Source organism: Misgurnus anguillicaudatus, chromosome 20 (assembly GCF_027580225.2).
Source record: "Misgurnus anguillicaudatus chromosome 20, ASM2758022v2, whole genome shotgun sequence".
Taxonomy (NCBI): Eukaryota; Metazoa; Chordata; class Actinopteri; order Cypriniformes; family Cobitidae; genus Misgurnus; species Misgurnus anguillicaudatus.
The window spans coordinates 9380823-9393902 of NC_073356.2; the positions used below are offsets into that span (position 1 = coordinate 9380823).

Sequence of the window (13080 nt, forward strand, 5' to 3'; positions counted from 1 at the left end):
TATCGGCGGACTAAAGAGCTGCAGAGCGCCTTCTACTGTACTGGAGAGAGAAGACGCTCAACACTTCATTCACATGTCAAGGGGCTTATTTCGCGATACCTGCCTGTAATATCCCACTTATCCGGAATTAATTTAGGGGAACATACCTAGGCTAGTATGTTTCAAGGTATGTTGAAAAAGATTTCTCTACGAAAATAGAACGTTATTTTTAGGTTAGTTTAATGTTCCCCTAAGGTTAACATCATTCTTTTAGCCCGAACGAATAGGCCATGAATTATTATATTGCTGTTTCATGCACTAACGATTAATCAAACTCTAAATAAATATAAAAAGCCCCAAACCATTGTCAATTATTCCTTACTAATTTCATGTAGGGGAGAGTGGGGTAAAGTGAGACATTTTTTACATTTGCTCCCCTCTAAGCGAGCTAAAATGATATATCAGTCAAATTTACACATTTCCCATTAATTCAGGATGTTTCCTAGCTATGGAAATTACCAGAATGTATTCAGGACAAAGAGCAGTGAAAATATGATTGTTTTAAAAAAAGTGGTCTTGTGTCTCACTTTACCCCAGCTTAGGGGTAAACTGAGACAGACCAGAAAAATCAAGAGGGTAAAGTGAACCAGCTCGGGGTAAACTGATCCACTTACTTTTTTCCACTCTAAAACTACCATAACAGCACATATTGTAACAGATAAAATCCTGACAGCTAGCTTGACAACCACACATTCCAGAACTAATGTTGGACTAGTAACAGAATCAAGGGGATTGGTCAATTAAGAACATTATTTTTCTAAACACTTGAAAGTACAGTAACTCTGAACCAAAATCAAATACAACATAATATAATTCAAAAGTTATATTTTTTGGCCAGTTTTTGCCTTTATTTCACAGTGAGTTTCGGAGAGGACAGGAAAGTACAGGGAGGAGAGAAGGGTATTGGATCGATCGGCAAATGACCACGAGCCGTGAATCGAACTCGGGTCGCAGAAAGTGTGAAAGCACCACATGTCGGAACGCTGCCCACTATACACCATTGGCTTTGACAATTCAAAATGTTTTAATTAACATTCAAATGACATATAGAACCAGTTAGATTAGAACGCAGTCTGAGGGTCAGAACAAAGGACCCTTAGAGCCAGCTAGTGTCTGTGGGTCAGCGCAAAAGACAATCAGAACCATCTATCAATATTTCTATCCCTTGCAGCTGCTCTTACTGTGGGTTCACACCAGACGTGAGTTCAACGATTTGTGCAAGTAGATTACATTCAAAGTTAATGCAAAGACACGATTAGACGCATCCTCGCCTGGGGCGATGCGAATGACGCCATATGAGCGGAGCATTTGCCGCGAAAACACGCACTATTCACCTCAAACATGTCTTCGCCCAAGTTAAAAATATTTATCTCGAGCGAAAAATTGGAATGACACAATGTTAAATCCCGTGAGTAATCTAGAGTGAGTAATGCTACGTACACACCAAATGCGGGGCATTGCGTTACTTGATCTAGATTACTCGCAGGATTTAACATTGTGTAATGAGTTGAATATTTTCAAATTGGGCGAAGACGTGTTTGCGGCGAATAGCGCGTGTTTTCGTGGCAAACGCGCCACCCATATCACATCATTCGCATCGCCACATGCGAGGATGTGTCTGATCGCGTCTTTGCATTGACTTTATATGTAATCTACTTGAGCAAATTGTTGAACTTGTGTCTGGTGTGAACCCACAGTACCATGATGCCTCGCGTTTGGTGTGTACGTAGCATTAGAGACTTCTTTCCTTCCTTGACCTAAGCAGCTACCCTCTCCATCTCCTCAAGGGGTGTTTTTCCCCAGGCTGTCTTCCTGGTGTATTGACTAGGCATAATGTTTTTTCTGCAATGTTTATAACATTAAAAATAAAACATATGTAATGTAATATTACATTAAAATATGTTTTAGACTAAACTGAACTTGTGCCTCATGTCTCACTTTACCCCACAGCATTTGTCTCACTTTACCCCACCGCCACATTTTGGAAAAAAACTCTCTCTCTTGGAAATTCAGGCTAATCTTCAGCTAGCATCAACACAAGGTTTTATATGTTGGTAGTTCATAAACATGTGTGATATAAGTTTTTCTACCTGAATCAATTTGCTTTGGCACAACAGTTGATTAAGTTGACAGCAAGAAAATTTACTTTTACAAGCAAAAAATATATTTTTGTGAAAAAAACATGCTAACCACATCAGCATGAGGTCCTGTCCTTCATGGCCAAGGGGAAATTTGAGGGGCTTAAAAACATAATAGTCATAGGACCACAAATGTGTTCCGTTGCCTAGATACAGGGGGTGTCTCACTTTACCCGATGTCTCACTTTACCCCACTCTCCCCTACACCGTGCAGGTGAAGAGTTTCTGTTCTGTGTGTTTTCTCTCATGTCTCTCTAAATGTCTGTGTGAGCTGAATGTCTTTCCACAGGTGATGCAGGAAAGAGTTTGTGCTGTAAGTCGCTCTTCTGATGTTGAGGACGTTTCTCCCTCGGAACATGAATCACTCTTCTGATCTGAAAGAAACACGATACAATTAAAACAGCTGAGAGGATTAATAGTCTACCCCCATCCAGCTCCAGGGTGAAGAAACGCATTACCCTTCCTGTGTGTTAAAATGCAATCTTTTACAATGCAACTAGGGCTACAACAACTAATTGATCAAATTAATTAAAAAAAACTATATTGAAATTCATTGTCAACGAAGTTCATTATCGATCAGTTGATCTGTGACGTTACATACTCCCACACCACCATTGGACATGCGTCTGCTTCATAAAGCGTGAACTGTGCGCTTAATTAAAGTCAGGTAATTTTTTTTTCATACAGCGTGAGCTGCTAGTTTCAGGCCTCATTCATATGTGGAATTAAATCTGATATGAATTGGATACATGCATTCGCGTTCACAATGTTAGCGGACAAATGTCAAGATGTGTCATGTGGACACCACCCGCGATCACATGACTCTTCTTTGCAGCGCAGTGGAGGACGACGGCTTAGTGAAGTTCTGTTGAAGTTTTATGTCTTGTTACAGACAATAAAAAAAGTAATTTGACTCATTTGTATGTAACAGTTAGGCTACTTACAAAAAATTGCATCTCAGCAACAAGTGTCCCTTGTGTGAGAATTTTTTCAAAGGCTGGAGAAATTATATGTAAAAAAGAAGTAGTCCGAGTCCATCAAAAGCAGAACAATTTATATTTCTGAATAAACATCTGTGGATGTAAACAATATGGAATATTGTGGCTTGATATATTTTATGAATGTCTTATATATTTGGTATATCTCTTATTAAATTTATTAACACAATAAACTTTATGAAATGTGACTTTTAAAAGACAAACGTTTGTTTTAGTTTTAAATATAAACACACATCGCTACACAGTAAGGGACCACAATCTACTCAGTATTTAAAATAATAATATTTATTTAAAATTGTAAAAAAAATATATTTGAAATTAAGTAATTATATTTCCCAATTTTATGCACGGATATGTAAGAGAATAATGACAGCGTTTTTCACAATGTACTGTTTAAAATTAAGTCAGAGAGATATTGTTGATACAGCTGTGAGTGATCACAACGCGCTTAAACAGCCACATGACAGAAAAATAAGTGAACAACGGTGTCCCAATGTCAAGTGAGCTAGGGTCCTCACCAGTAAGACACAGGGTTTGGCTTCTTTCCTCTCCAGTACAGAAGGAGGCGCTCTGCAGCGTTTTAGTCCACCGCTAAACCCACTAAAGAAAGAAAGAAAGAATTCGTGTGTGTGATGTGTTTGTGTATCTTCCTCAGTGAAAAGAAATTGAGTGTGTTGTTGAGGGTAAACAGAGTCTTGTCTCTGTGTATTTTAGTGTTGAGATGTTGATGATGACAGATGAGATGTGCTGTAAATTAGTAGGAACTGATCTGTCCATGCTGGATATTGATGATTTCATCACAGAAATCTCTCAGCTGAAGAAAGAGGTGGCGTTACTGGAGACAAAGCTGAGGTCAAGAGGAGATGAAGGAGTGAAGAGAGAGGTCTGTACAGCTTAAACATCCTTTACATGAATCACTCTGTCTGTTTGACAACATCAAATCATTTATAATCTTACACTGTGTGTGTGTGTGTGTGTGTGTGTGTGTGTGTGTGTGTGTGTGTGTGTGTGTGTGTGTGTGTGTGTGTGTGTGTGTGTGTGTGTGTGTGTGTGTGTGTGTGTGTTGTGTTGTCAGGATGTGGATTGTTGTGAATCTTCAGTGTATGTGACTGCTGGATGTCTGGATTCAGTGTGGATGAGCAGAGATCAGAGGCGCACACCACAGCCACTGCTGGACTCTAAACTCTCTGAAGAGAAATCCAGACACACACAGGACTCAGAGCTCAGTCTCACTTTACTCTCTTATACTGAGTCAAAGCCCACAGACGCTCAGGACACTGTGTGTGACAGTAATCAGGGCTTACAGGATGAGGAATCTACTGATCAAACCTCCACAGAGTCTCTGGATTCTGTCTGTAACGCTGGAGAACAGCAGCAGATCCTGCAGACCACACTGAAGATGTGTTCAGTCAAACTGATCGACTGCAGGAACCTGATGATGAAGACAAAAACAGAACCAACAGAAGAGGAAGATCACAATTATAAAGAGGAAGACAATCATGCAGATGATTTAATTCAATCAGGTATGTTTTTTCTTATTATAGTTATACAATTTTTAACTGTCACGTTAGCAACTGTTTTATAAAAGGGTGTTTTTGGTACAAAAACATAGAAACGCAAAAAAAACATAAAAGTAGTTAAAGATATCTTATATTTAGTACTTATAGGGGCAGTTTAGATGAATACACTAGACCTTAGTTATATTAGGGTATTTAAGTACATTTTACAAAGAAACAATACAAGCGTGGTTCTTGAGACAAAACTATGGCAGTAATATAATAAGATAAATCAGTACAAGGTGTTTTTAAATGAAGGCAGCTCTTATTTTAGTCTGGCAGTAGGATAAGCACTGTTTGGGAAACCACCACAAGGAGCAACAGGCATGTAGGCTTTAATAAAGACTTAATCTCATTCTTAAAGTGTCACCATATGCTACAAGGATTGTGAAAGTCTTTTGTACAAATGAAAATCATTCATTCATTTGTCTTCCCTCTTAAAAATAGTGGATTCATAGATATGTATAAAGGCTAGATGTCTCGCCCACGCTGCTGACCAGTTGAGTGGAACGTCCGCATTTTGGCAGCCATCTTACCACAGGGCGCTCGCTCACTCGTAGCATTGCGTTTTAATGATGCAGGTACTTTTAAATGACCATAACTTGCTCAATTTTTTTTACAGATTTTCAAACGGTTTGGTTTGTTATAAACATCAAAGATGTACCTATGACACTGTGTACTTATACTAAAAATAAATAAAAAAATCATGAAACATGTTAAAGCATCTAGAATTATAGCCACGTTAATAACGTTTGTAAAAAACCAAAACCGTTTGAAAATCGGTAGAAAATTGAGCAAGTTATGGTCATTTAAAAGTACCTGCACCATTAAACTCAATGCTACGAGTGAGCGAGCTGTCTGAGGTAAGATGGCCACCAGGTGATGACGTTAGAAACTCCGCCGTAAGACATCTAGCTTTTATACATATCTATGAGTGGATTACTCACTGCATTGCATTTAAAGGGACACAAGGCAGCATTTTTATGTTAATAAATCATCTTTGTAAGTCGGTATATGGTTAAATGACTCATTACCGGACAAATGAAGTCTCTCTCGCCCGCCCCTACCGTCTGTAGGAAGAATACCCCACTTGCAACTTCGCTGTATCCGACCCGGTGTCCTTCAGTCTCGCAAAGTCTCAGATATCGCAAGAAGCAGTATCACTTTACAGCAAACAACACAGAGCTAGGCGAGCTAAACACGGCTAGCGATTTTTGCAAATGGCAGAGCCGGGGAAGAAGCATCGAAAACCCTTGACAGAAGGAAAACCTAACTGGATTGGAAATAAGCTGATAAACTTGGTTCCGAGGGGGGAGGGACAACAGTTCGTTTTTACGACAGTGTGATTGAAAGCATTTACTTTCAGACACTAGGGGGAGCTCGTAGAGAAATATTACGCAGACTTGCCTGGTTTCCCTTTAAAGGCGGAGTGCACAATGTTTGAAAAACGCTTTGGAAAAGGGAGTCGGGCCAATTACCAAAACACACTTGTAGCCAATCAGCAGTAAGGGGCGTGTCTACTAACCGTCATCCTTGCCTGGGTTAGGTATGTGTGGGGCGGGTCTATCAAAAGAAGGTCCAGATTCTATTGGGGTAGGTGCGTGTTTGTTTAGGTGATTTCAAATATCAACACTGGCTTTCAAACATTGTGCACTCCGCCTTTAATATAGGGCTGCACGATCAATCGCATGCGATTGTCACTAGGGCTGGGCGGTATATCAGATTTAGGGGATATATCGATATGGGTTCCTCACGCGAGGTGGAATTAGCCAATACCGTTAATATCGATATGGTTTAATGAGACTCACGCGTGCATACACGCACTCTGTGCGAGCCCGCTTGTCAAAGTAAGTTAGTACGCGACATGGAGAAGCACGCAGAAACTCTGTGACGCTTGGATGCGCCTCATGAATGTGTACATTCAAAAACTGCGGCTGGATGCACTCGGAGGATTGTAATAATTGAGTTCAAGACTAAAATAAAATGTCTCCTCAATCTGCTTTTACATAGAGATCATTGGAATTAAGTTACCGCTGCATATGTGTGCTTCCGTCCCACCAACATGTCTGACGCTCCATCACAACACCTATTTATCTAATACGCTATTGCAGTTATTTCTCATCACTATTATAGCAATATCAGGTGAGTGATATTGCGTTTATACATCAGTTCGATGGGACAAGTGAGTAGATAAAGCAGAAACTCCGAAGGAGTTTTATTTTGTGGTGAACTTTTTCCTCAGACTCAAAGCCCAATATAACAGCCACAAACAAGTCTCCGTTATTTAATTTTAAAACGTCACTTTAGAATTAGTAACGAATGACTGTGCTGCTTCAGTGAAGCTATTAGTGTGAATTAATAAAATTATTAGTGAGAAATAGTAAGGGAGGATGTGTGTGAATAAAACGGTGACAGTTTAAACGTGCTGAATGTGTGCGCGTTATAGACGGGTTGCACGGCGACGTCATTAACTGGTTGCGTGCGCAACCGAGAGGCAGAAAGGAGAGATGTGCATTGTATGCTAGTAGCGGTGTCTGTAAGTCAAAATGCCAAGGAGTTGTTGCAGGGAAAATAGTACCAACAGAGTCAGTGCTGGGTGCCTGATGTTAACATACCAGTAGATGCGACTATTACGTTACTAGCCTAACATTATAATTTATACATGTATGACAGTAACACTGCAAAAATAAAGACAGAAAAACAGATCCAGCTAAAATCAAGTTTTATTTATATACAAACAATAAAGAACGCTTCAATAATTAAGGTTGTTGCAGTAGCGGATCAGATCAGCAAGCGGGCTTTCTGCCTCCTGGATGCGCGCGCACCCTGTAATGTTTGTAAACCTGCAACCCGTCTATAGTTTCAGTTTGCACATAGCCAATCAGATTCCAGAACCACATCTGTTGTATAAACTTTATTATTTTGGATCATAGGTTTTTTAAGTTTTGTCCATTTTTGTGACTGGAATACACTGTAAGGACAAAATGACTGTGACACCCCCTTTTAATGAAGAGGTTTGAGTACTTTAGTAAATTCTGTGACAACAAATCTTAATGCTACAGACAGTTCAGTATATTAATGAGAATTGTGTGTTTCTAATTTTATGGATATAATAATTTCAAAAGTATGGCCAGGACACTTTTCTATAATTATATTATAGATTAAAGATCATATTACATGATAATGCCCATGTGCACAAAGCAAAGTTTAAAAAAGAAACGATTAAGAACTTCACTGGTTTGTAAAGTCAACTAAACCCAGCTAAACAACTTTGGTATGACAAACATTTACCACCCATCAAGGACATTAGCATACAGTCATTTTAGTTAAGATAAAGGCTCTAACAAAGATGATTTTTTTATATTGTACTGCATGGTATAGGATTAATTTTTGTTTTGATTTGAAGTTTATTAGATAGTGTATTAAGGAGTGTTTACAACTTTATGGTACAACTTCACCCACAAAGATTATGCAAACTGTTTAAATAAAGGCTTTGACTTTCAAGTAACATTTTTATCCTTTTTGTAAGACATACCGGATATATACCGGATACCGCCATTCCTAAAAAAAATACTGGGATATGAATTTTTAACTAATCAAGCAACTGGCTTTACTGACGAGATGCGCGTGACAATCGCATGCGATTAATCGTGCAACCCTAATACTTTGTATTTGACCACTAGTTATGTTTGTCTTTATTCTAATACAATATAAACAAAATGATAAAAACATGTAGATGCATACTGTTGAAAAATAATTACAAGTTGTTTTAAGTCATTTTAAGTGGGAACGAATTATACTAGGGACGTCTGCGTATGCGCGCCATCCGCATGACGTCATTTTTGTCATCAGGAGGGTCCGCGGTGTCTGTGCACACTGTCCGCGAGCTGCCCAAACGCGTACAGTCCGCGTACAACAGCACATGAGCATGAAAATATTTAGACAGGACACTCCACTTCAAACAAGTATACAAAGGAAATAGACAGCATTTGCACACACACACTATCGTTTTTTTTTTACTTCTTCCAAGAACAGAAACTGTAGAGCATTTTCGTCACCATAATGTTGATTCCTGTTCTTTGTTTTCTTGTTGTTTGTTCTAAACTGTGTTTGCAATGGATCGGCTACTTTTCTTCACCTATCCTAAATGTTTTAATGTACTGTAAATGTCCCCAAATCAGTGCTGCCCTGACGGCCTGTTAGAGTGATAATTTGAATAAGAAATAATTTGTATTGCGTCCATGTCGAACACGGCCATTCGTGCTTAGCCGCTATGAGTATACTTTGAAAGCTATACTGATGTGTGGGCGCGTGAGCCAGATGCAGAAAAACAAGTATACCCCGGCCTTAAAGCGTCGTGAAACCCCACTGTTTCAGCTTCAGTCTACCTCACTGTCATTTTGAAAAATGCTACTTAAATGGGCGGGGACGCTGTGAGACGAACGGCAATGAGTAGGCGGGGCAACTAATACAAGCTAAGATTTACTAAGAATAGCAGTATTACAGAAATAATTCAATTAATGTAATATAATTTAAACAAAGGTCAAGTAAAACTTATAGTTGAAATAATAGTTTGAAAATAATGATTAGTCCTCAACACATGGTTTCTCAGAACAGATCAAAATCCACCTGCCTCCCGTAGCTTTCCCGAGCAAATTCAGTTGATGGTGAGTTTAGTCCTGACAGCATCGCGTGGAAAATCATCCAACGTATTTACAGAGTGTGCGTAATGGCGCAGCAGTCACATTTACTTTACTATACAGAACCGTGTCCATGTGCGATTTACTTATCTGTGTAGCGGTGTTTTCACTGTCCTCAAAACAGGCTGATGTCATCCTTGTTTTGTGAAGTCCCTCCTTCAGGAATACGTATCGGGTTCTGATTGTGTAGTTTGTTTAGTGTGTTGTGATTCGATAGCCGCTTAGCTTAGCAGAGCCGTTTGAGCCAAAGCTGGTGACTGACGTATTCATGCTGGCGGAGTTTAGTCCAAAAACCCTTTTCCTGGCGTCATTAAAGCAGGAAGTAGAGGGCTGTAGTCCAAACCGCCATTCGTTGTAGGCTTTGAAAGAGGAATTCTGTTAAAGAAAATATATTGCCTGACAGGGAACTTTGAGCTTTATCATTGTTCAGGTATTATTTATGCTATTATAGCAACATTACACACTAACTAAAAAATGGGATCAGGAAGAACGTGACCTTTAACATCTAAAAAAGTGTTGGTTAGTGTTTCATGACTCTTTAAGGTGTGAACCCATTTCTATGATAATAACAGTGAGACAGTGGATGAGATGGTAATGTTGATGGGATTAGGGGTTAGGTAAACCGAATGCCAACTGCGATTTTTTTTTTTTTTTTTTTTTTTTGACTCCACTAACTGCCTCAAGCAAAACTCTTGGACGTCTTTTAGAGAGTCTATGCTGCAAGATTTGCATATTTTTGAGAATCCAATGTTTAGCTGATCATGATAACTAACTGGCATTATTATCCACGTGAACAAGACTGATTCTCTTCCTCATTGGAATGTCAGAGCTTAGTTTTCCAGGGACCAAAACTAAACGTGACACCGCGTCTCCTGGAAATCCGGTTTATTTCAACAAATCAAAAGACAACTTTCTTCGATTAATTGTCGATAAGAATTAAATCGATAAAAATTAACGATTGTCGACAAAGCAAGCACGTGTGTCCGGCGCCTCCGCAAAGCACATACACAGCTGGTGAAAAAATTAAACAAGCGCGAAGAAGTTAAACTAGCCATGATCACAACGATGCTTGATGCCAAACACTCACTTGGGCTTTATAACCTCATTCGAGACGAGGCTGGCTGCTAACGCAACGAAATGGCATCCGCAGTGGATCTGAGAGGTTCCGATGCCGAAAATCTAAACACAGTTAGGATACTGAAAGCAAAGACCCTCTTCAGGGAAGCCTGCAAGATTAGCATAGCAACGCTGCTAACGCTGCTTTACACAGGGAAGGAGACCAGAAGCCGTTTTTAATAAACAGATTAAAATGTAAAACTTACATTCTGGCAAGAAACTGTTAAATGTAAACTGTAACTGACTGTCGTTACACTCTGAACGCCCCCAACATATATCATTGATCATCATCATTACTGGCTGAGGCGCTACACGCTAAACGGATTTTCTAATGGAAGGTTGAAGTCTCCATAATATAAGCATCTTGCTGAAAGTACGCCGCAGGTCTAAAGCTGAGGTGACGACGGGAAAAATGCCCTTTGTGTGCTTCTTGGATATAATTACAACAAGTGATGTATCAACGACTCAGAAAGAAAGGTGAACAACTAGAAAAATAACACTTGATGATAATGAAAAAGTATTTTGTCATGGACGCACGGACTTTCATCCGACTGTGCGGAGTGCCCGTTATGAGGCGGAGTTTACTCTGTCTATTAGTCATTATATTTCATTACGAGATTCAATTGATGATTTTTATCAAAACACCAACTACATTGACTCATTTTACAATCCCACTAGCATGTTATTTAGACAAAATAAAAACGTTTAATTCACGTGAGGAAGCTGGCATTTTTACGCACACTTTTATGTCATTGGCTATATGTCACTGCTGTAATGGCTTATTGCACTATTACTGTTAACGATTATTCGATTGATTGATCATTAATTTAAGTGATCATCGAATATGGGAAATTGCATATTTTGACATCCCTAGTTCAAATTCATTGAAATTTTGTTGTACTTGTAGTTTAGCAATTAAACTTAATGTCTATTATAATTTCAAGAATGTTTTTACTCTGCACATCGCCTGAGGAAATCCAAAGTTGCGTCGAGGGGAACCAAACTGACAGCCCCGACAGCAGAGATTATCACGTACAGTACCTACAAAAGGGTATTGGAAAAATCTTGCGTCTGACATGCAGCTATCATTCTGGCTTGGTGGGATGTCAGCCAGCGAGTCCTCTGATTCTGACCTTGTTCTTTTACTACTCAGAGTCTAAAACAAGGAGGGCATATTAAGTGTTCATTGTTTTTTCATTTTAACCGAGCAGCTATGTTTGCGCGTTTCACACACAAACACACACCTCTCCACACCACGTTGAGGCTGACTGACAGCAAAGGCGACCCATGCGCTTTTAACTTGTAAACTCAAGGGTGTATGGGTAATGTAGTCTCTGCTCTCGGTGGGACGAATTAGGAAGTGTACATTGTGAAGAGCGCTAAGCGGCAGCGCAGCCAAAGGATTAAAACCTCTGATTTAAACAGATGTGCAAATGAGTGTTCCGGTACACTAAAAGCACGTTCTGGGCTCAGGGAGAGGTGGTGGTACGCTCAAGAGCTATATTTAGAAGTGGCGGTACTGAGTACCGGCACGTTCCGGCCCACTTAAAGCACTGATCATATGAAAAAAATAAGCTTTTTATACCAAGAACTATGTAAATGAGAGTTAATTAATGGCCATCTTAAATGTATACTTGTTAAAAACTTTTACACCATTTAAATTACTGTATGGTAATGTTAGCTATCAATCAAGGCTTTGAACCGGTTCATGGAATGAAAACAAAAATCAGAAACTTTTGATGTTTTGCAAGGAACAGAAACGAAACCAGAAACTTTCCAAAAATATATGTTCCAAAACAGAGCCGTTTATTTAAGATAATGGTAACCGGTTAATACTGTTATTTTTTTCGTTCTTTGACAAGATTTCTGTGTAATATGACTTTGTGAACTTCACTTCCGGTCGTCGTTGACTCACCGGAGAAATGAGAAGCTTGCCACCAGCAAGTAGCCCACTCAAGCCCAAGTCTCTAATGCTTAATCATAAGAGGTAAATATTCTAGGCTACCAAGTATCTCAAGATGTTTGTTTTAATACTAATTAGTGGTGTAACGGATTGCAGTTGATCCGTGATCCATTCCGTACAGATCACGACCCACGGTTCGGCTCGCATGCGATTCACGGATTAATACACAAATTTAAATAGGGTGAAAGTTGATGATTTGCACGTATTTCAAAGGCTTGCAAATGTTCATACTTAAGTGATTTTAAACAATTTAACCACAAAAAGGCACTTAAGTGAGCCATTTACTGTACGCACATGTGGTTAAATGTGTCCGGCTCAACTCCAATCAAACGTGATTATCCCTATGCCCTTCAAAGAACTCTCGATGTATAAACTTGAGAGAGAGTTGTGCTACTGTGTCTAATACTGTAGTCTGTTAAAATACATTTGGCGAATAAAGCACTGAAAAACAACATAATTTACACTTTATGTGGAGCTGTTTAGGCTGCATCTTCTTCCCGAAGCGTCGTTTGGAATTTGTCCTCCATCTGTGTGTGCGCGCGCAGTTATGCCGCTTACATAATGTAGCCT

General features: G+C 39.3%; 1 protein-coding gene across 1 annotated transcript in view; it reads left to right on the top strand.

Moving 5' to 3' along the window:
* The first annotated feature begins 3806 nt into the window (after positions 1 to 3806).
* The window catches only part of LOC129455167 (uncharacterized), a 36682-nt gene continuing 27408 nt past the window's right edge, over positions 3807 to 13080 (top strand). Inside the window, 2 exon segments of the mRNA XM_073858713.1 lie at positions 3807 to 4058; positions 4251 to 4698. Of these exon segments, the coding sequence (XP_073714814.1) occupies positions 3897 to 4058; positions 4251 to 4698 (610 nt within the window). The 5' untranslated portion in view covers positions 3807 to 3896.